This window comes from Schistocerca gregaria, chromosome 3 (genome assembly GCF_023897955.1).
Source record: "Schistocerca gregaria isolate iqSchGreg1 chromosome 3, iqSchGreg1.2, whole genome shotgun sequence".
Taxonomy (NCBI): Eukaryota; Metazoa; Arthropoda; class Insecta; order Orthoptera; family Acrididae; genus Schistocerca; species Schistocerca gregaria.
In genome coordinates this window covers 155,733,173-155,758,743 of record NC_064922.1, presented here as the reverse complement: position 1 = coordinate 155,758,743, position 25,571 = coordinate 155,733,173, and the positions used below count along the sequence as shown (strand labels likewise).

Genomic DNA, 25,571 nt, shown 5'->3' with positions numbered 1-25,571 from the left:
AGCAGACTAGTACTGTCAAAAACGATGTACGTGGAAGATATTTCTGAGAACTACGGTTGGAGGACAGCATTGTATGTTAGTGAAAACCAGAAGAGAAAAGAATCGAAGCATTTGAGATGTGGTGCTACAGAAGGCTGTCGAAAATTTTGTGGAGTGGTAAGGTAACGAATGAAGAGGTTCTCCGCAGAATCGTCGATGAAAGGAATGTATGGAAAACACAGACAGAAGAAGGGACAGGATGACATCTGTTAAGACGTCCTGCAATATCTTTCATAGTACTGGGGGAGCTGTAGAGGACAAAAACTGTAGAGGAAGACAGACCAAATATTTGAGGACGTACGTGGCAAGTGCTGCTCTGAGGCGAAAAGGTTGCCACGGAAGAAGACTTCGATGCGCGGCGAACCGCATTAAAGCCTTCAGAAGACCACTGAGTCAAAATAAAATATCTCCTGACCTACTGAGATTTTTTTTAAAGTCGCCCACTGTTCATTAATTATTGAAACTGTCTAAATATTTGGAAACCTCATTTTTGATGAGAGATACTTCTGCCATATAACAGACTTTTTCGTATTCGAGGCTTTCCTAATGAACCTAGTGTTTATCATACTCTAACTTCCATTGAATGCCAACCACTCTGAAATCACATACACATTAAGTTGGTGCAATGAAATCTAACTCCGACGCTTCACATCGTAACAACTTCACGAAATACTTCCTAGTATCTCTCTCTCTTACAAAGGTAAATGATATTACTTGCTCCAGGATGTGGAGTGGCTCGCTTGTATTCACATCAGGGAAACGTTCAACGATGTGAATTGATTCTAAATTGATTTTTATTCATATTGTGGAGCGTGCATCCCTAAAAAGCAAGTCCTAATACTATGGTTCGTTAAGGGGAAACTATTCGTCATTGTATTAATTATGATTATTCAGGGAGGATTAGTTTAACTGAGGAACGCAACACAAATTCAAACATTTAAAAGAAAAAAAAAAACAGAATTCACCTCTTTCTAGTAAATGTTGTGTCCTCAAAATTGGCTTGTAACTCACAGCGAGAAGAAAGACGAAACTTAACCGGTTACGATGGCTGAGGTGAAACGTGACTGCATGAGGAGCAACGTTGGCTCCGTAAGTATGTAAAAAATAACAAACTTATCACTCACGTGAACCCCATTATTTTTCTGGCAAATGAATTTAAAAATTACAGCGAGTTCCTAACACGAAAAACCGAACAAACTCACATCCAAAGTAACCTTCCAAGAAGCGGCACCTCATATTCAACAGACCCCAGAACAAAGACAGACTAACTGTGCACAAAATCCGCCACACTTCGGTGAACAAAGATACGTGAAGGGGGCGAACTCAGCAATCGACAAGTCGAATTTTTCAGCGGTACTAGGTGTCTTGTCCAATCAGAAGACAGGAGAAGCAGCGCCTGGTTCGTTTCCTCCAAATTTGTCGTCAAGGTGGATTGACTGCCACTTTTCACTGTGTTGCGCAATTACATAATTTTGCAGGTACATTCAGTGGTGTATGCGGATGGTGTCTCCAAAACGTGTTGCCAATAGGGTTAGTAATAAAGAAGTAATAAATTGAAAAGCCATACCTGATGCTAAAGTTACACTGCTTAATTGGAAAAACGTAGTAGGCGATAAACTTCTTTTTTTATTATTTTGTGTGGTACGTCAGCGGAATAAGTTTCCTATAGGTTTTAAATAAGTATAAAGTTGTTGAAAGTCGCTAGGTGCCCTCACTCTCAAATATTGGATGAATATAGTGTGGATAATTTGTGCGCTGTGGGCTACGATACCGGAAGAGATCGATACTGTTTCTAGCTTGATTTACTGTGATAAATACTTAGCGTAAGGTTATATCTTTTAATTAGCATGTTTTTGAGACCATCTTAAATTTTTAAATTAGGTCAGTAATTATATGAAATAGTAATAGAAAAAATGATGAAATTTTCCATGTGAAAGAAATTATTGTGTTATGTTTTTGAACTTCCACTGCTATGTGTGTGAATCCCGAATCCTTCCTGGTCATGCTGACAAAGTTTTATAAATTTATGTGGAATTTAAAATATCCTGTGGTGCCTCCCCCGCTCTAAGTCGGCCCGTTTGACGTGAAACCCCCCTCCCTTAATTAATTCCCCGTAGCTCATTATTTCTACCGTCTAACTGAAACAGCTGAATGAAATACGGTCGTTAGATGAATGTTATTCAACAATCTCTCTGGAAGAGCAATCGTGCATTTTAATGCAAATAAGAATGGTCTTCACCAAAAGGTCATCGTTTCGATCCTACCAGCAGTGTTGGATACCAGTATTGTGACCGTGAATCGATTCTCGACCAGCAAAATGGATGAGAATAGGAGCACACAATCTAGAAGTTTGGCTGCGCGTGCAAAATGCTTTTTAAACATAGTAATCCTGATAAAAGTTCGATGCGCACCGATTTGGGAGTGCACAGATGTGACGCTAAACTACCTATAAAGGCATTTTGTTTGGTTTGATGATTCAGTTCTGAAATTTTTCTTTTCTTTTAAACAGCCTCTAATTTTTTCTTCCTTAATGTTTAGAGTACGTTCTCAAGACTTCCGTATTTGGTTCGGCAGATGTTGTGAGGATGGGTGAAACCTGAAATTTTTCTAATACAAAATTTTTAACAGCAATGGATCTGTTGCTTTTAAGCGACCCATTGCAGCAACGGATAAAAAATGTTCAAAATTTCATCATTCGATGCCAACATGACCTACACAAAAAAATTTACGTTACTATCGTAGATTGTATGGTATGCATACTTTTTTTTTTCTTTAATAGAACCGTATGTTGTTACGCTCATCGCTCATGCGTAAATCTAAACCAAATACCAATTTTCGTATTTCTAGCTTGAAAACAGACTTAATATCGGTGTGTTTTCAAAAAGCCTTTCATTCACTATTTCACCCTCTTAGGGATGGAATTTCGCAAAATTCCTTCTTAAAGGGTGCCTACTGTGCAATATAAAGTCTCTATTCTTAGCAGTTTGGGCTGGATGATAATGTCAGTGAATCACTAAGGCCCTATTCACCACCTTAGTTGCTGAATTTCCGAAAACAATGAGACAATTTTTTTTATCATTTCCAATCGAGAAATCAGGTAGCAGTTTTAATAGATGTACCTTTAAAAACGCATTAGTAAGTCTTTAACAATGCTACATTAAAAAATACCTTCACCCACTTTTCCATCCCCTCAGGGGTTGAAGTACCAGAAATTCTGAAACATGTACTCTTTCATTTCTGACCAAACATCATTTGTTGTAGTTCCTGCTTCAAATCTGACTTAATAGCAACATATCTCCAAAAACTTTTCATTCCCAATTTCACGCCCTTGTTAAACGATTAGTACAGTACGAGATGAAGACCTTCTAGAGATTTCAAGTTCCTGCCCTAAGCATTTGGGCTGATCGATTATGTCAGTCGGTCAGTCAGGATATTTCCGTTTAAAATTTAGGGATTGGGGTTAGGTTGTTGCGATCTGTTAGATGATGATATGTTGAGATGTTGCAAAATATCCTACAAATGACTAAAAAATCTATCACAAAAAACTCAATGCTCATTTAGCATAAAATGACTTATTTGCTCTTGTGTAAATTTTTTTCTGTTAGGTACGGCATGTGTAAAGTCGTACTATAGCGCTCAGCTTGTTGGAGTGTTTGGTACCTATATTATAACATTGTGTTTAATGTGTAGCTTACCTGTAACGAACGCAGATTTTCAAAAATAGTTTTACACAATGGCATTCACAAAGGATAAACCGTACGCTTCGTGACGTAAAATGATCTGGATTTTGTAGATTAAAAATACTGTTGTTGGTCGACGCAGTGCCATTCCAGCTTAATACGCCATCTCAGACGTCTGGCAGTGCTTTCAGTAGCAAAATGGGCAATGAAACTAAGTTTCAATCCTTTTTAAATTTTCAGAATATTGCTGGTAAATTCATTTTACCCTTGCTTTTCTGTCAATATTCAGTAAATATAGCATCCAATTAGCACAAAGCGTTCTCATAGTTAATACCTCACCCAAATATGCTGCACTCATTACTTTTATAAATCTATTGCGTCTTGGTACATTTTTAAATGTGTGCACTTCTTGCGTGAGACTTCGCCCTTCATTGTTAGCTAGTGATGATTTTAGTTTGTGGTACAAAAATATGGCGGATGTTTGCAGTCTCGTCACGCCCTGACAGCTCGCATTAAGTTAATGAGCCGCGTTATGCAGTCACGTAATTTGGACGTGCTCTAGCCGGGCCACACCCGACGGCCTGCATAGCTCGTGACGTCACCAGGCTTCCGTCAGTGTTGTCGTACTGCGCACATCCGTGAGCTGTTGAAAGTCACCTCTCAGTTTTATAGACGTTATGCATGTTAAATGTGTTACGCATCAGGCATCAACCGTTCCTCTAGGGTTATATCTCCCCCACTGTAATAATACTGAGATGGAGAGAAGAATGATATAAAATTAAACCTACACAGTACTTTCTGAAATATTATTCGAATGCACGTTGTTGTCCTTGCATCAGATACATGTTCTCTGTTTTATTTCTGCAATTTATCTACATCTATTTTGACTGTCTATTAGAGTCTCAAAATCGCACACTGGTTATATTATTGTTTCATGTACAGTCTGTTAAGTAAGGGCACAGCCGGCATTACAAATAGATGGTCAAAGATATCACTGTAGTTCTTTCACAGCCCAATAGAGGGAACCTTTCTCCTTCATGTAATGTCCATAACACATTAATTTAATTTGATTTCTTGACTGATATATGGAAGATGAGACATGTGTGCAGTTTACCTGTCGCGTTTTGATGCTGTTTTCCTCTGTGGCCACCACTAAGGTCCGAAAATGAGTCGTGCCGCGGCTTCTAAATATATGGAAATGTCAGTCATTTGTACAAAAGTGGATAAAACGCTATAAATTAGTAAAAACGTGGGTGAAGAACGTCGCTCAATCGGTAAAGTGACTCCAGAACTGGAAGAAATGAGTATTAACCTCTTTTCGGGAAACTTATCCTTAACACTGGGTTAAAAGCAAGCAAAATTCACTTTGAGAGGCAAAGTCGACGCATTGGGAGGTATCTTCCTCGTGAATACGCGAAGAACTTGTTTTCAGTCTTGCCTCGGATATACAAAGCAATTAATCATCATCATCATCATCATTTAAGACTGATTATGCCTTTCAGAGTTCAGTCTGGAGCATAGCCCCCTTATCAAATTCCTCCATGATCCCCTATTCAGTGCTAACATTGGTGCCTCTTCTGATGTTAAACCTATTACTTCAAAATCATTCATAACCGAATCCAGGTACCTTCTCCTTGGTCTTCCCCGACTCCTCCTACCCTCTACTGCTGAACCCATGAGTCTCTTGGGTATCCTTGCTTCCCCCATGCGTGTAACATGACCCCACCATCTAAGCCTGTTCGCCCTGACTGCTACATCTACAGAGTTCATTCCCAGTTTTTCTATGATTTCCTCATTGTCGACACCCTCCTGTCATTGTTCTCATCTACTAGTACCTGCAATCATCCTAGCTACTTTCATATCCGTAACCTCAACCTTGCTGATAAGGTAACCTGAGTCTACCCAGCTTTCGCCCCCATACAACAAAGTTGGTCGAAAGATTGAACGGTGCACAGATAACTTAGTCTTGGTACTGACTTCCTTCTTGCAGGAGAGAGTAGACTGTAGTTGAGCGCTCACTCCATTAGCTTTGCTACACCTCGCTTCCAGTTCTTTCACTATGTTGCCATCCTGTGAGAATATCCATCCTACGTACTTGAAACCGTCCAACTGTTCTAACTTTGTTCCTCCTATTTGGCACTCAATCCGTTTATATTTCTTACCGACTGACATTACCTTCGTTTTGGAGATGCTAATCTTCATACCATAGTCCTTACATTTCTGTTCTAGCTCTGAAATATTACTTTGCAAACTTTCAATCGAATCTGTCATCACAACTAAGTCATCCGCATATGCAAGACTGCTTATTTTGTGTTCACATATCTTAATCTCACCCAGCCAGTCTATTGTTTTCAACATATGATCCATAAATAATATGAACAACAGTGGAGACAGGTTGCAGCCTTGTCTTACCCCTGAAACTACTCTCAACTATGAACTCAATTTACCGTCAACTCTGACTGCTGCCTGACTATCCATGTAAAGACCTTTAATTGCTTTCAAAAGTTTGCCTCCTATTCCATAATCTCGTAGAACAGACAATAACTTCCTCCTAGAACCCGGTCACATGCCTTTTCTAGATCTATAAAGCATAGATACAATTCCCTGTTCCACTCATAACACTTCTCCATTATTTGCTGTAAGCTAAAGATCTGATCCTGACAACCTCTATGAGGCGTAAACCGACACTGATTTTCATCCAATTGGTCCTCAACTAATACTCGCACTTTCCTTTCAACAATACCTGAGAAGATTTTACCCACAACGCTGATTAAAGAGATACCTCTGTAGCTGTTACAATCTTTTCTGTTTCCATGTTTAAAGATTGGTGTGATTACTGCTTTTGTCCAGTCTGATGGAACCTGTCCCGACTCCCAGGCCATTTCAACTATCCTGTGTAGCCATTTAAGACCTGATATTCCACTGTATTTTATGAGTTCCGACTTAATTTCATCCGCCCCAGCTGCTTTATTGCACTGCAATCGACTGACCATTTTCTCCACTTCGTCAAATGTGATGCTATTTCCATCATCATTCCTATCCCATTCTACCTCGAAATCTGAAACATTGCTGATCGTATTTTCACCTACATTCAGCAACTCTTCAAAATATTCCCTCCATCTGCCCAAGGCATCCCCAGGATTCACCAGAAGTTTTCCTGAGCTGTCCAAAATGCTTGTCATTTCCTTCTTACCTCCTTTTCGAAGACTGCTAATCACACTCCAGAATCGTTTTCCAGCAGCTTGACCCAAAGTCTCCAACCTGTTTCCAAAGTCTTCCCAAGATTTCTTCTTGGATGCTGCAATTATCTGTTTGGCTTTGTTTCTTTCTTCAACATAACTTTTTTTGTCTACCTGAGTTCTAGTATGTAGCCATTTTTAATACGCCTATTACAGGCTGCCTTGACTGTGTCATTCCTCCAAGCTGTTTGTTTCATCCTACTGTTCCAAGACATTCTTTAGCCACTTCTTGTACTGTGTCCCTGTACCTCGTCCATTCCTTTTCCAAAAACTGTAACTGACTACATTCAACTAACTGGTACCTTTCTGAGATCGTTGTTATGTACTTGTGACTGATTTCCTTATCCTGAAGTTTCTCTACTCTTATCCTCCTACATATGGACCTGACCTCCTGCACTTTCGGCCTCACAATCCCAATTTCACTGCAGATTAAATAATGGTCATTGTCATCAAAGAATCCCCTGAATACCCGTGTGTCCCTCACAGCCTTCGTGAATTGCTGATCTGTTATTATATAGTCAATGAGACATCTGGTTCCCGTGCCTTCCCAAGTATGCCGCTGAATGTTCTTATGTGTAAAAAAAGGAGTTTGTGATTACTAAGCCCATACTGGCACAGAAATCCAGGAGTGGTTTCCCGTTCCTGTTGGCCTCCATATCCTCTCCAAATTTACCCATAACCTTTTCATACCCTTCTGTTCCATTTCCGATCCTGGCATTAAAATCACCCATGAGCAGAATACTGTCCTTGTCCTTTACTCTAACAACTACAACACTGAGTGCCTCATAAAAACTATCCATCATATCTTGATCTGTCCCTTTGCAATGCGAATATACTGACAGAATCCTAATTTTATTGCTAGACACTGTCAAATCTACCCACATCAGTCGTTCGTTTACATACCTTACTGCAAATACACTGGTTTCCATTTCTTTCCTGATGAAAAGCCCTACACCCCATTGTGCTATTCCTGCTTTGACTCCTGACAGGTAGATCTTGTATTCTCCCACTTCCTCTTCCTTCTCACCCCTTACCTGAATGTCACTAACAGCTAAAACGCCCAGCCCCATCTTACTTGCAGCTATTAATTATAACATTTTTCTTTCTTCACATGTGATGTATGCATGTGTTTTAGTTTGTTGTCAAATATATTTGTGTACCGATTAACACGACCCCGATCTTACTTAACAGACTATAGGTGAAAATCATTCCTTATCTTTATACAGGTTTCATCGTTGTTTAACATAGTGAGTGACTCAAATTTCACGTTTATGATGGTCTTAAAGTCAGGTGGCTGTCTGGGCTGTGCCAAATAAATCTTATGCACTCATTGCCATGAAAAGAGCAGCACCGATCCACTGCAAACTGGATGCGTACGTTGCACACTATCATCTTCACCAATGATTAGTTTTGATTGGTCGGCCGCTCATTCGTGGCGTGCGTGTGGGGCCATTGATGTTGTGCTCTTCGATTGATGTAGGAGTATCCCCAACGATCGTGCCCGCCCGTACGATAGCAGGTGGTGTCACTAAAGCACCACCTAAACGTCCACCATGCCCAAGCGTCACGTTTGACAGCAGATTACTCAGCCTGGTGCGGTCGAGAGGGGTTGGGGATGACTGGGTGTTCCTATCGTCGTACTGCTCATGGCGCCTTTGGCATGGACACCATCATTGCCCTTTGTTCGCTGCAGTGGATACAGGACGGTACACATCAACTACATGTAGGATCTGGACGTCCGACACGCAGCACGAGCAGGGAAGGCCTAAGGACTGTCTGCCACGCAAGAGCAGATCCGACAGCGCTCACAGGAACCATTCAGAGCGCCGCCTTGCCTTCTACGCAACATAGTGTAGGTGTTAGTGTTACTGACATGCGGCTGCACGATCTGGGACTAACCGCACGTTGGCGACGCCTGCCACTCGCTTCCAGGCAGTGTCGCGCCCGACACGCCTGCTGTCGGCAGCTTGGACACTCATGTCTGAGAGACTAGTGGTTAGGTAGGCTGCTCAAGGACATAGTTAATACACACACTTCCTTACTTTTATGTGTAATAAAGCTCTAATAAATAATTTTGCGGAAGAAGAAAACCTCTCACATTATTTGGACGACAATCCCCACCATTTTAACTATCCTTGCATTGAGTGTAAAGATTATAATGAGCATGACCCAGGTAGTACGAAAATTTAATGAGATGAAAAATATGTATCATGTCAGAGTGTATGAGACGGCTCGGTTAAAGGAGCCTTCACTAGAGGTATCCATTGTGCTAATGCGAATCTTATTTGGAAAATAATTAATTAATGGGGATGTCTTCTTCCTTTATTTATCCCGGTTCTGAATTGAGGAAAGTAGCGAGAGCAGAGAAGGAATTGTAGCATAGTCTGGCAGTGATATGCGAGAACCTTAGTTACGCAAACCAAGCGTACTTGAATTAATAAAAAGGCAACTAAAGGCGAGTAGGAAGCCCACTGCTACTCTGTCCTGTGTAAGCCTATTCATCTCCGTATGATTACTACAACCTACATTTAACTATTTGTAGTATCGTTCCGAGAACCGATCGCGGTCCTCTGGTTTGGAGCCGAGTGGAAGGCTTAAACCAGAGGCTCAGACGATTCTGCGGAGAGCTGGGGTGCAAATTTCTCGACCTCCGCTATCGGGTGGAGAAATGTAGGGTCCCCCTGAATAGGTCAGGCGTGCACTACACGCCGGAAGCGGCTACGAGGGTAGCGGAGTACGTGTGGAGTGCACATGGGGTTTTTTTAGGTTAGAGAATTCCCTCCCTAGGCCCGACAAGACGCCTCCTGAGACGCGGCAAGGCAGGAGTAGGCAAAATGCAACAAGGAATAACAATATTAATGTGCTAATAGTAAACTGCAGAAGCGTCTATAGAAAGGTCCCAGAACTGCTCTCATTAATAAACGGTCACAACGCCCATATAGTACTAGGAACAGAAAGTTGGCTGAAACCAGACGTAAACAGTAATGAAATCCTAAACTCTGATTGGAATGTATACCGCAGAGATAGGCTGGACAGTGAAGGGGGAGGCGTGTTTATAGCGATAAGAAGTGCAATAGTATCGAAGGAAATTGACGGAGATTCGAATTGTGAAATGATTTGGGTGAAGGTCACGGTTAAAGCAGGCTCAGACATGGTAATTGGATGTCTCTATAGGCCCCCGGGCTCAGCAGCTGTTGTGGCTCAGCACCTGAAGAATAATTTGGAAAATATTTCGAGTAGATTTCCCCACCATGTTATAGTTCTGGGTGGAGATTTTAATTTGCCGGATATAGACTGGGAGACTCAAACGTTCATAACGGGTGGCAGGGACAAAGAATCCAGTGAAATATTTTTAAGTGCTTTATCTGAAAACTACCTTGAGCAGTTAAACAGAAAACCGACTCGTGGCGATAATATATTAGACCTTCTGGTGACAAACAGACCCGAACTATTTGAATCAGTTAATGCAGAACAGGGAATCAGCGATCATAAAGCGGTTACTGCGTCGATGATTTCAGCCGTAAATAGAAATATTAAAAAAGGTAGGAAGATTTTTCTGTTTAGCAAAAGTGACAAAAAGCAGATTACAGAGTACCTGACGGCTCAACACAAAAGTTTTGTCTCAAGTGCAGATAGTGTTGAGGATCAGTGGACAAAGTTCAAAACCATGGTACAATATGCGTTAGATGAGTATGTGCCAAGCAAGATCGTAAGAGATGGAAAAGAGCCACCGTGGTACAACAACCGAGTTAGAAAACTGCTGCGGAAGCAAAGGGAACTTCACAGCAAACATAAACATAGCCAAAGCCTTGCAGACAAACAAAAATTACGCGAAGCGAAATGTAGTGTGAGGAGGGCTATGCGAGAGGCTTTCAATGAATTCGAAAGTAACGTTCTATGTACTGACTTGGCAGAAAATCCTAAGAAATTTTGGTCCTATGTCAAAGCGGTAGGTGGATCAAAACAAAATGTCCAGACACTCTGTGACCAAAATGGTACTGAAACAGAGGATGACAGACTAAAGGCCGAAATACTAAATGTCTTCTTCCAAAGCTGTTTCACAGAGGAAGACTGCACTGTGCTTCCTTCTCTAGATTGTCGCACAGTTGACAAAATGGTAGATATCGAAGTAGACGACAGAGGGATAGAGAAACAATTAAAATCGCTCAAAAGAGGAAAGGCCGCTGGTCCTGATGGGATACCAGTTCGATTTTACACAGAGTACGCGAAGGAACTTGCCCCCCTTCTTGCAGCGGTGTACCGTAGGTCTCTAGAAGAGCGAAGCGTTCCAAAGGATTGGAAAAGGGCACAGGTCATCCCCGTTCTCAAGAAGGGACGTCGAACAGATGTGCAGAACTATAGACCTATATCTCTAACGTCGATCAGTTGTAGAATTTTGGAACACGTATTATGTTCGAGTATAATGTCTTTTCTGGAGACTAGAAATCTACTCTGTAGGAATCAGCATGGGTTTCGAAAAAGACGATCGTGTGAAACCCAGCTCGCGCTATTCGTCCACGAGACTCAGAGGGCCTTAGACACGGGTTCACAGGTAGATGCCGTGTTTCTTGACTTCCGCAAGGCGTTTGACACAGTTCCCCATAGTCGTTTAATGAACAAAGTAAGAGCATACGGACTATCAGATCAATTGTGTGATTGGATTGAGGAGTTCCTAGATAACAGAACGCAGCACGTCATTCTCAATGGAGAGAAGTCTTCCGAAGTAAGAGTGATTTCAGGTGTGCCGCAGGGGAGTGTCATAGGACCGTTGCTATTCACAATATACATAAATGACCTGGTGGATGACATCGGAAGTTCACTGAGGCTTTTTGCAGATGATGCTGTGGTGTATCGAGAGGTTGCAACAATGGAAAATTGTACTGAAATGCAGGAGGATCTGCAGCGAATTGACGCATGGTGCACGGAATGGCAATTGAATCTCAATGTAGCGAAGTGTAATGTGATGCGAATACATAGAAAGATAGGTCCCTTATCATTTAGCTACAAAATAGCAGGTCAGCAACTGGAAGCAGTTAATTCCATAAATTATCTGGGAGTACGCATTAGGAGTGATTTAAAATGGAATGATCATATAAAGTTGATCGTCGGTAAAGCAGATGCCAGACTGAGATTCATTGGAAGAATCCTAAGGAAATGCAATCCGACAACAAAGGAAGTAGGTTACAGTACGCTTGTTCGCCCAATGCTTGAATACTGCTCAGCAGTGTGGGATCCGCACCAGGTGGGGTTGATAGAGGAGATAGAGAAGATCCAACGGAGAGCAGCGCGCTTCGTTACGGGATCGTTTGGTGATTGCGAAAGCGTTACGGAGATGATAGATAAACTCCAGTGGAAGACTCTGCAGGAGAGACGCTCAGTAGCTCGGTACGGGCTTTTGTTTAAGTTTCGAGAACATGCCTTCACCGAGGAGTCGAGCAGTATATTGCTCCCTCCTACGTATATCTCGCGAAGAGACCATGAGGATAAAATCAGAGAGATTAGAGCCCACACAGAAGCATACCGACAGTCCTTCTTTCCACGTACAATACGAGACTGGAATAGAAGGGAGAACCGATAGAGGTACTCAGGGTACCCTCCGCCACACACCGTCAGGTGGCTTGCGGAGTACGGATGTAGATGTAGATGTAGATGTACATCCTTCTGAGTCTGCTTACTGTATTCATCTCTTGGTCTCCCTCTACGATATTTGCCCCGCACGCTTCCCTCCAGTACTAAACTGGTGATGTCTCGGAATGTGTCCTATCAAGCGATCCCTTCTTTTAGTCAGGTTGCGCCACAGATTTCTTTTCTCCCCAATTCTGTTCAGTATCTCCTCGTTAGTTATGTTATCTACGCACCTGATATTCATCATTCTTGTGTAGCGCCACTTTTGAAAAGCTTCTATTCTCTTCTTTTCTAATCTGCTCTATATATCCGTACTTCATTACTGTAGATAAAATTTTGGGTACAAAATACTTAATTTCATTATTTCCGAACTGAAGAGAATACTGGCTTTTTGTATCTTCTCCAGTCGACAAAGAGTTTTATGTTCCTGCAGCTTTGTATACACGCTTCACTTGGTGGTTCTAGTATAAAACTTAAAAAGACTTCCACGGTATTTTTTTTATCCCTCATGCCGAGGGAAGATGGTGTTTCTTTACCTATTTCGTATGTCAAATGACCACCTTCCCACTTGAAAACAACGGATTTCATCCAAGATCGCTGATAGAAAATTGTTCGCCATGTTATTAATATACCCTCACAGGTTTTTCCCCCTCTCTCGTCTCACGGAACTTGACTTCAAATATCTGTTTATCTACCTGGTTTTGTACTCGAACTGTGGACCCACACTTATCACTAACCTTGAACATCGATCACGGCCCCAAGGCATAATTTAATACGAAAAATGCTATTCTGGGTGCGTAATGTTAGTTTCATGGACCATGGAGCAGATACTCCAAGATATCGATAGAGATTTGCTGGTTCGACAAATTTAAACTGATTTTGGTATCATTTTTTCACAATACTTCTGATAACGCCATTATATTTATTTGATCCTATTTAAATCGTCTTGGAACCTGAGCTCACAGCTTAAATTGACAAGAGTGAAACGATTAGCTATCCTATTTATAATCTTGTTTGTCGCAAATATTTGGCTATTTCTTCTAGTACGAAGCGATTGCCAAGGGTGAGGTTAGCTCAATTCCAGTTCTCCATTCCACGTTCCGTTGTTTCTCCGGTAATTGCGTATTGCTTGTATTTATGATTTTTTTTCTGCATCCGAACTTGATGTATTGATTGGGGTCAAATCGAGATGTCGATCCCAAGATTTATTATTTATCACGTTATTGTAGTAGAGAAAGCGATATCAAAAAGTTCAATCCTCAAAGGATTAAAAACACACATCCAGTAACAGTCACTAAAAATAACGGATGTGGAATCGACAACTAGAATTGACTGAAGTATACTGAAGCGCCAAAGAAACTGGTGTATCATGCGTATTCAACGGCTACGTAAGACTACAAGTGTCTGACGCAGTTATTAGATCGCTTACTATCGCTACAACGGCAGGTTATTAAGATTTAAGTGAGTTTGAAGGTGGTGTTATAGTCGGTTGACGAGCGATGGGACACAGCATCTCCGAAGTAGCGATGAAGTGGTGATTTTGCCGTACGACCATTTCACAAGTATACGGTGAATATAAGGAATCCGGTAAAACAACAAATCTCCGACATCACTGCGGCCGGAAAAAGGATCCTACAAGAACGGGATCAACGACGACTGACGAGATTCGTTCAACGTGAGAAGTGCAACCCCCCCCCCCCCCCTCCGCAAATTGCTGTAGATTGCAAATTGCTGGGCTATCAACATGTGTCAGCGTGCTAGCCATTAAACGAAACAACATCGATATGGGCTTTCGGAGACGAAGTCCCACTCGTGTACCCTTGATGGTTGCACGAAAAAAGCTTTACGCCTCGCCTAGACCCGTCAACACCGACATTGGTCTGTTGACGAGTGGAAGCATGTTGCCTGGTCGGACGAGTCTCGTTTCAAATTGCATCGAGCGGATGGATGTGTACGGGTATGGAGAGAACCACATGAATCCATATGCCCTGCATGTCAGAAGGGGACTGTTAAAGATGGTTGGAGGCTATTAATGTAGTGGGCGGTGTGCAGTCGGAATGATACGGGAACCCTGATATGTCCATACAAGGCTCTGGCAGGTGACACATACGTACGCATCCAGTCTGATTAGCTGCATCCACTCATGTCCATTGTGGATACCGAGGGACTTGGCCAATTCCAGTAGGACAATGCGACACAACATACGTCCAGTATTGCTACAGAGTGGCTCCATGAACACTCTTCAGAGATTTAATACATCCGCTGGTCACAAAATTCCCAAGACATGAACGTTATAGAGCATATCTGGGATGCCTTGCAATGTGCTGTTAAGAAGAGATTGCCACTCCCGCGTACACTTACGGATTTCTGGACAGCCCTGCAGGATCCATGGCGTCAGTTCCCTCCAGCACTACTACACCTTAGTCAAGTCCGTGCCACGTCATACTGCGACACTTCTGCGTGCTCGCGGGGGCCCTACACGATATTATGCAGGTGCACCAGTTTCGTTGCCTCTTCAGTGTGACGCCAAAAATGATAATTCCAGAAGAAAGCGAAAATTAACAAACATCAGAATAGGCAGATAGAATTAACTTAGGTGAATTCTACATGTCGATAGCACATTTCGTTGTTTTTCTTGAATATGCATACGCCTGAAGTGAGTTTTCTGTTATGATTTCTATGTTGTTTTGCTACTGTTTCCTGTCTCTGACGTTTCTGCGTTTGGTATATGTCTCAATTTATTGTGCTGCTGTTATGTTAGATTTAATTTATCCGCCCAAAACCCAACTTCCCAAGGTTTTCCTGTTAAATTCAATATTTATTTATTATAGTTTCTGCGATTCTGAAATGCTCTGAGTCTACAATGAGGAGTACTGAAATGGACGTTGAAAGTTTTCTGTGGTTCCATGACTACTCTCGTAAACAGTGACAGTAATTTATTTCCCGTATGTATATTTAACTTTTTCCGTCTTTTTCTTCATCCTAATTTGTTCGCCATATACTTTATGCGTAAATAATTAACTATGACTGTAATTTATGCTATATACGCCCATTACTCTATTTTCTTTGCCACATTCGTTTGTTGACGAATAAGCAAAGCAAAGCGAGAATCGCGCCGGGCGAAGTAACAGTGTCGTAGACTCCAGTATTCTTACTGAGTGGGCCGGTGTCACAGGCCTAGTGGCGATTAACATGTTCACAGACGACACAGTTTACTGAAGACGAAACTCTAATTTCCAAATTCCAATGCAATATTTGTTGTCTTGTTTACATATCAGGCCCGTATTTATTTTTCTACCCGATGAAATACCGATTTTCGGGAGTCACTTGTCTAGCAAGAATGTACTACGTTATGTGCTGATCCGATTTAGCAACTCTGTGAAGTTTTTTTGTAGAGGGAGAACGTTGCTCAAGAAAAGATGTTTGAAAATCTATTCCAGGCGGGACTGCTTTATTACTGTCGCCAAACCATGCGCATTATGGAAAATAATTGTGTAGTGACCATTATTGAACACTACTGTAATCATACATGGAAATCTGCTGATTGGGTAAAGGCATTACGAGTAATCAACAAAAGAGCTTCTGTGATGCTGTATACTCTAGAGAAGTAGTTCTCATTCTTTCTCAGACCATTAACCCTCTGAGTGCAATCAGACATTAGCTTGCACATCCTCCCCTCGACCCCCCCCCCTCCACCCTCACCCCCTCGACGGGCACACACACACACACACACACACACACACACACACACACACACACACACACACATTGTCACCAACTTTAGCACCTAACTGTAGAACGAAATGATTTTTTTTGGAACACTTTTTTTTGAAGGATATTTAGTTTGTGTGTGTGGGAGGGGGGAGGAGGAGGAGCAGGTGGGAGGGAAGGGGGTAGAGCAGTGTTAGAATGAAGACGAAGGAATTCGTGATGCATCGCAAGTGCTACTCATAGGTCCTTGGCAGGTAAGAAAGCTAACTATTCACAGTAAGAGTAGGCACTTGTTACAAAACATACTTCCCCTGTATTTCTTCTCTCCATTACGTCACTTACTTGACCTGCACCCTGCAACGTCATTTAAAATCAACCAAGTTAAAATGTGTGTGCGATACCTACTGTTCGTAAATCACTTGATTTCTGCACTCCAAACTTCTGACTGGGAGACTTCAGGCTGTTAATGCTATGTCTGACCACAGCCGCTAATATCAATAATAATAATAATAAGCTTTTGATAATGTTGACTGGAATACTCTCTTTCAAATTCTGAAGGTGGCAGGGGTAAAATACAGGGAGCGAAAGGCTATTTACAATCTGTACAGAAACCAGATGGCAGTTATTAGAGTCGAGGGGCATGAAAGGGAAGCAGTGGTTGGGAAAGGAGTGAGACAGGGTTGTAGCCTCTCCCCGATGTTATTCAATCTGTATATTAAGCAAGCAGCAAAGGAAACAAAAGAAAAATTTGGAGTTGGTATTAAAATTCATGGAGAAGAAGCAAAAACTTTGAGGTTCGCCGATGACATTGTAATTTTGTCAGAGATGGCAAAGGACTTGGAAGAGCAGTTGAATGGAATGAATAGTGTCTTGAAAGGAGGATATAAGATGAACATCAACAAAAGCAAAACGAGGATAATGGAATGTAGTCGAATTAAGTCGGGTGCTGCTGAGGGAATTAGATTAGGAAATGAGACATTTAAAGTAGTAAAGGAGTTTTGCTATTTGGGGAGCAAAATAACTGATGATGGTCGAAGTAGAGAGGATATAAAATGTAGACTGGCAATGGCAAGGAAAGAGTTTCTGAAGAAGAGAAATTCGTTAACATCGAATATAGATTTATGTATCAGGAAGTCGTTTCTGAAAGTATTTGTATGGAGTGTAGCCATGTATGGAAGTGAAACGTCGACAATAACTAGTTTGGACAAGAAGAGAATAGAAGCTTTCGAAATGTGGTGCTACAGAAGAATGCTGAAGTTAACCCTGAACCGCCTTCTGATGACCTCACTCTCCGTGCCCAGCAGATGCTCCGTAGTCTTGGCACAAGCATTTGTGAATATTCTCCACAGTTTTTTTCTCTGCAGTGAGCAATTCAATGATGAAACGTTGCTTGTGACGTACATTACCTACAGACGCCATTTTGAAACTCTACTGCAGCTACGCTTTCCGTCAGAAGGGAAGGAAACTTCGCGCGCTCACTCAGGAGATTTGTAGCGCTTTGCATTCCTAGCATTGTTTTCGGCACAGAGAGAAAAAAAGAAAGCTGCGCGCTACTTTCTGGGTAACCCTTGTATGTTTAATCTAAGTAAACCACTGACGGCTGTGATTCTTCTGTAAAAACCTAACATAGTATATTCTTTTTACAACTACGTCCTCTCGTTTGCTCCTAACACCTTAATTTTGGCTCTTTAGTTTTAAAAACTAAATAGCTTGGACAGAAAACTTTACGACGACTTTTCTTGCTAGACATGAATTTCAGTTCTGTGTGACAGAAGATGTCTAGTTTTTGCAAAGTTGGTATTTGTTTATATGTTCGTAACAGTGCATAAATTGCTGTCAGATAATTCGTTTAACTTTATCGTCACTGGAATACTTATTGTGAGCACCTCGCTTCGCCTTCTTTAACGTAGATACTTGAGTTCCATTCTGTTCGGCTTCTAGTCCCCCTTTCCGTAATTCGCTAACCACCCTGTTGCTCACCATTATCATTTTGGCAGCATGTTCCATCGGCTTCTCTGCCGACACGTCCCCTCCGATAGCTGAATGGGCCGGCACGGTAGCTCAGCGTGCTCGGTGAGAGGGTTAGCAGCCCTCTGTAATAATATTTTTTTAAAAATACTGAGTTAATGAATGAACGACGAACTGAAACGAGTGCCTTCCGACGTCCGCTCAGAGCAGATGCAACGAACTAAAACGAACAAAATGAGATTGAAAGAAAAATAAAATAAAATAACTTGGTCAGCGTGACGATCTGCCGTCCTAAGGGGCCCAGGTTCGATTCCCGGTTGGGTCGGGGATTTTTTCCGCTAGGGACTGGGTGTTTTGTTGTCTCCATCACAATTTCATCTCCATCCGGCGCGCAGGTCGCTCAATGTGGCGTCGAATGTAATAAGGCCTACACCAAGGCGGCCGGTGCTCCCACGTAAAGGGCCTCCCGGCCAATTATGCCTAACGCTCATTGCCATTGTTTCTGCCGACACAATAAATAGCTCCTGTTTCTCATCGTCAACGGATGAGATCTCGTTACAACAATCCGTCGCGCCTGCCCTCGAAGATATTTCCCGCGCTCTCCTCCTGTGCCTGCACTGCGACATAGCGCACTATTTTAATCCGAGTGTGACTGTACCAAGTCAGGTGACCAAGCTAGTTCCCACTAATGCCGCAGTACCACTTCGCCTTCCCGGTTAATAGAACGTTTCACATATTTATGCAAGTATTGCCTCTATACAGCATCTGTGCGTTAAATCACTGGTCAGGTCTGACGTGCGGAGCCGGACACTAGACCGTATCCTGAACGCCTGTACATATGAATTAAGTTTTTCGTTCTTAAATTTTGATGCCACGACCTTGTCCATTGTTCTTGTTGCAGTGATCCACGAATGAATGAACCTAGTGTAGCCACTTTTATTACTATCGTTAAATACACAACAGTGTACGAGTAGTGTGCAGTGCTTAGCCACTGACAGTTGGGTACGTTAGATAGTCGTGGCAGCTGCGGCGACGGGAGCTAACGAGGACACGTGTGTTGCAGGTAACGGCGCCAAACAGGGCTACGACCGGCTGCCGGCAGACGAGGGTCACTTGACCGCCGCGTCATCCGACAGCGGCTCCGACGTGTCTGAAGACAGCGACTACGGTAAGGGCGATATCTGCACATCTGAAAACTATCCAATCACTCCTGTAACTCTCCAAGCGCTCGTGAATTCTGAATGTATTTTTGCACCAACGGCCTTCATTTACACGTGAACAGTGCGTTGTATATTATCGCTTCCGTTCTGTGGTTATGAATTATTATTATTATTATTAAGTGAAATACAAGAAAGGGATAATATGATATATATTAATTTCTAGGTGGGCAAAGATAAATATTAAATTATGTTTCAAATGAGCGCCAGGCTCCGTACAAATTTCTTCAAATGCTTTCGGCGAAATGTAATGCAGGCTAAGTTCACTGACCTAGAATAAATCGTATCTTTGAAAGTATGCATTTTTTGACGAAAAAAAATTAGTGAAGCTTTGTACTTTAGTTAATTGAATAACTTGAAATGATTCTTTCTTGCTCCGGCTGTGGTGATATATTACACAAAAAAAAATTAAGTACGCCGCGTAATGGCGGGCAATTTTTGACAGTCAAATACCATTGCTGCTTGCTTCGCAGAGACTGAATACATGCTAAATAACTTCTTGTAATTATGAATTCAGGAAGAATTCTTTGCATGGGTTCTTTAAGTAACACAATGCACTCTTTTTTGAAAATATATTTCCACTAGGCACAGAATACACACTTGAATTATTCGCTACGTACGAGAACAAATAGAACAAAAGGTATCGCTTTACTATAGCAAGCATACCTTACATACAGCAGAAGAAATGATCTGACTCGAAGTGAGTTTAAATATCTTTTTTCTCTTATATATAATAATAAAGATAATAATGTTAGTTCCGAGAACGTTATGCACTACGATCGCATCTAATATAAATAATGTATTCTTATTACATTGCAATCGATATAGTCTGTCTTTGAAGCTAATTTAACACATTTTCATAATTAATTTGTCGTATAAGTCCATATAATATTATTCAGAGTCCTTTTATTATGTACTTCAAATATATCGGCTTGAATATTTCAAAAGGGACACTATAGCTGGAACATCGATTTGTAACGATGTACGTCTATGGTAACATTACACGTCTTTTATATCTATTCGAGACGTAGAAAGCTTCAGCTCGTCTGATCGTACTGTGTTTCTATAGTGAAAAGGCCTATGTTTGACTATGGTATTCATGCATATCGAAGGATTTTAATATTTGACGTGTGCTGAAGCGAAATATTTTGCAGCATTACTTGAAAATGTTCAAAGGTCGAAAGTGAAAAAGTGAAATAAATAATTTTTACAACCAATGGCGAATGCCATGTCCTCCAAAAAATTTTACATGACTTTGAACACCGATCATTGGAAGTGAATTCCTGCTAGTTTCGAGTGTATCATTTGATGTGATCAAAAAGAAACGAGAATTTTTGTTTTTCTTAAAGAATCTTTATTTATTCATCAGCATCAACTTTGTACCATTCAAAGTAACCCCCTCAGATACAAAGCACTTGTGCCAGAGCTTTTTCCTATCTTGAAAGCACTTTTGGGACTCATTTTTGTTTATGTTCTTTTCTCATCTCATCAGTGGTGACAAAACAACGTCTCTGAATGGTTTTCATCCGCCTCTGGAATCGAAAGAAGTCACAGGGGGCCCTGTGCGGCGCATACTGTGGCTGTTTTGTTTTTTTTCCAAAAGATAACGAACAAGGACTGAGGTGCAAGCGCCATCATTATAGTGATGCAATTTCCACGAGTGGGTTCGTTAAAATTCTGGCAGGAAAGAAGGAACAAAGCAAGAATGGGTGTAATATCCCGTTGGCATCGAGGTCACTAGAGACGGAGAAGAACTTCCAGCCAGTATTCCTTATGACTGTACGACCATAAGGCAGGAAATCACGACGCACCTTTCCGTTGCAGTCGAAGGAAACGGTGAAAAGGACCTTCACATGTGATCGTTCTTGTAACTTTACGCCACCCCCACACCACGACACCTGATCCACTGAAACGATCATGATCGACAATGATCTTCGGCGCATTCCGTGTCCATACCTCTTGCGACAAGAGGGTTCGTCCAGAATCACTACTCAGAATGAATCTCCTCTCATCTGATACGTTCACTTGACCTCATTGTCATTGGGCCAGTCTCTATGCTTTTGACACCATCGTAAACGATTCTAGAAGTATGTTGGTGTCAACGGAAAAGGCAGAAGGACCACACCTATACAACCGTCGTGCCAGTATGTGCCGCGAGATTGGGTACTTTGAAGCCCTGTTGAACGTGGTCGCAATTGCGGCCGCTGTTTGCCGTGGGTCCTTTGTTGTTTGTTGTACTACGTAGTGGTCATCTGCTACTGTAGTTGATCGTGGTCGGCCACCCCTTCCTACGGGCAACTGTGCCTGTGGTTTCGGAACGCTGTCCATCCACGTGGCACAATGTTGTGAGCAATGCCAAACGTCTGGGGTTTCCCTCGTCACATTTCGCCCTTATTTCAGTTTACTGGTGATTCTTCCCAGTGCGAAGTCATCCAAAAGGTGTCTGCGGATCGTGTTATAATGAAGAACAACACCACAGCGCAACATATCAGCTCGCTGATTGCCACACACCGTCTTTTCCCCTTCCTTGAACTGCATCGTGTTTGGGGCTAATTTGTCGCTAGCCACGCTGATCTTACACCATGCGACGCCGAACTTTGTGTGTGCAACCAACCTCCTAGTCTGAAAGAATTTTATTTTATCCGTACAGCTGCGGCTTTCCTTGTGGTGAACGAATGTGTCACGTGTATCTGGTATGTCTAGACGATTGAAATATATGGGAGCGTAGTGTAATACACTACTAGCTATTAAAATAGCTACACCATGAAGATGACGTGCTACAGACACAAAATTTAACCGACAGGAAGCAGATGCTGTGATATGCAAATGATTACATTTTCAGAGCATTCACGCAAGGTTATCGCCAGTAGTGACACCTACAACGTGCTGACATGAGGAAAGTTTCCAACCGATTTCTCATACACAAACAGCAGTTGACCGGTGTTTCCTGGTGAAACGTTGTTGTGATGCCTCGTGTAAGGAGGAGAAATGCGTACCATCACGTTTTCGACTTTGATAGAGGTCGGATTGTAGCCTATCGCGATTGCGGTTTATCGTATCGCGACATTGATGCTCGCGTTGGTCGAGATCCAATGACTGTTAGCAGAATATGGAATCGGCGGGTTCAGGAGGGTAATACGGAACGCCGTGCTGGATCCCAACGGCCTCGTATCACTAGCAGTAGAGATGACACGCATCTTATCCGCATTGGTGTAACGGATCCCTGAGTCAACAGATGAGGACCTTTGCAAGACAACAACCATCTGCACGAACAGTTCGACGACGTTTGCAGCAGAATGGACTATCAGCTAGGAGACCATGGCTGCGGTTACCCTTGACGCTGCATCACAGACAGGAACGCCTGCGATGGTGTACTCCACGACAGACTTGGTTACACGAATGGCAAAACTTTTTCGGATGAATCCAGCATCATGATGGTCGCATTCGTGGTTGGCGACATCGTGGGGAACGCACATTGGAAGCGTGTATTCGTCATCGCCATACTGGCGTATCACCCGGCGTGATGGTATGGGGTGCCATTGATTACACGTCTCGGTCACCTCTTCTTCACTTTGAACAGTGGACGTTACATTTCAGATGTGTTACGACCCGTGGTTCTACTCTTCATTCGATCCCTGCGAAACCCTACATTTCAGCAGGATAATGCACGACCGCAAGTTGCAGGTCCTGGACGGGCCTTTCTGGATACAGAAAATGTTGGACTGCTACCCTGGCCAGCACATTCTTCAGATCAATCATTAACTGAAAACGTCTGGTCAACGGTGGCAGAGCAACTGGCTCGTCACAATACGCCAGTCACTACTCTTGATGAACTGTGGTATCGTGTTGAAGCTGCGTGGGCAGATGTACCTGCACACGCCATCCAAGCTTTGTTTGACTCAATCCCCAGGCGAATCAAGGCCGTTATTACGGCCAGAGATGGTTGTTCTGGGTACTGATTTCACAGGATCTATGCACCCAAATTGAGTGAAAATTGAACCATATGTCAGTTTCAGTATAATATATTTGTCCAATGGATACCCGTTTATGATCTGCATTTTTTCTTGGTGTAAAAATTTTAATGGCCAGTAGTGTATATTGCGAGTGTTGTACTAGGATGAGGAAAACGGGAGAGGTTGAAGCCCAGTGCTAGAATTCTTTTTATTTTCTTTTGATTTTGATTTTTGTCTCATCACTCATTTGCCTAGTTCTATGTGACCCTCCACGATATCGTCTCCATTGCCTACCTCCTCATCTACGTGGGGCACCGGCACCCAATGTCCTTAATTGTTTATTGGACATACTTCCCCTACAGTTTCGACCCCTTACTGTTCCCTCTAATATTCTGGAGGTTATTATCTGATGTCTTAATACCTGTCCTATTATCCTGACTCTTCTTGAAGTCAGCAATTGGCACGTGTTCCTTTCCTTGACCTTTCTTTGTTGATTGCCTCATTGGTTCGCATTAATTTTCAACAACCTTCGCTAGCACAACATCTCATAACTTCCCTCTCTCGTCTTTCATGTGTAAGTTTGGTTCCAAGCCACCAGGCGCTCTTCACTTAACCTACTTCGTGGTATTCTATTCTGATGTTAAATTTATCGCTTATTTCAATTGTGATCTTCATAATTTCTTTCTTATTTCTTTGGTTTATTTTTAGTCCGTGTTCTTCATTAGACTGTTGATTCCACAAAACAGTTCCTTCTATTCTACTTCACTTTCAATGGGAAGACCACCAGTAAATCCAACAAGTGATATCCTTTCATCCTGAATTTAGTATCACTCTTGTACCTTTCCTTTAATTCTGGCGTTGCTTCGTCACTGCAGACACTGACAAATGGGTCAAAAATTACATCCCTGTCTTCAAATGTTTCGATCCTATCTACTTCTTCTTGCACTTCCATTTTTACCATTCTTTCATTCCTGTACGTACTGTATTCACCCGCCTTTACCTATGGGTTACATCTCTTTTCTTACCATTTCAGTCTTCTTACATCTTTTCACGTTGTAGAATGATATACCCAAGTCTAAAAATCCAATTATGTTCTCCTAATTTTTCTTAAGTATTGCTCCCATTATCTAGCGGAACATCAGAACTCTATTTCTAGTGAAACTTCCTGGCAGATTAAAACTGTGTGCCCGACCGAGACTCGAACTCAGGACCTTTGCCTTTCGGGGGCAAGTGCTCTACCAACTTTTTTTTTTTTTTTTTTTTTTTTTTTTTTTTTTTTTTTTTTTTTTTTTTTTTTTTTTTTTTTTGGACCCAGACTCGGACTCGGGACTTTTGCTTTTCGCGGGCAAGTGCTCTACCAACTTTTTTTTTCCGCGGGCAAGTGCTCTACCATCTTTTTTATTATTTTTTTGTTTTTTGTTTCTTTATTTTTTTTCTATAAAGTAATTTCCCTTAAAAGCCCCTTAGGAAAATGGAACTAAAACAACCCCCTAAGTGCCACCGCCACTTTTCATCCTATAACAAAAAATCTGATCCACTTCAGGCGTTAGCTCCTAAGTAAACCCACCCCAGAGAGCTGCCTATATATCAGGGGAAATATGGGAAATCAAGGTTAGGGCTATCCTTTGCCACTTTTTTTTTGTTACATGTGAATTCTAGTAAGTAAGTGTTACAAGTAAGTGTTACAACAACAAAGGTGGCATAAAAGAGTAATCCAGAAATAAAAACATAAATCACTGATGTAATTCCAACTAAAAGGTTCTTCAATAATGTAACTGGTTCCACTTGGAGCCTCGTCATCGTTATCTGATATCTCCAATAGCGCCTTTGAAGGGCATCTGCAATGGAGGCATTCAGCTTCGCTAGTGCCTCAAGGAAAACAGCATCCTTGCAGCAGCTTGTCTCTTCCTTCGCTCATGGCTGACAAGGCAGAACGTTCAGCCGTTTGTGTGATGCGGCACAGAACATTAACCGCAGCTCGGCACTCCCCAGCTGAGTGGGGGGTTAACGAAAACGCTGCGTAAATAATTTGCGAAGAGCCTACGGTATTTCGGTGTGCGTTCGAGGGCATTGTGAGCGTTTTGCAGGAACCACCAGTAATCAAGCTGCTCTTTCTCTCCGTCGCGAAAGATGTAGGCG

General features: G+C 42.1%; 1 protein-coding gene across 1 annotated transcript in view; it reads left to right on the top strand.

Annotated features, from left to right (window-relative positions):
* The window catches only part of LOC126354400 (uncharacterized), an 863,292-nt gene that overhangs the window by 569,783 nt on the left and 267,938 nt on the right, over positions 1-25,571 (top strand). Inside the window, exon 2 of the mRNA XM_050004010.1 lies at positions 19,326-19,430. Coding sequence (XP_049859967.1) covers positions 19,326-19,430 — 105 coding nt within the window. The remainder of the gene's footprint in view (positions 1-19,325; positions 19,431-25,571) is intronic.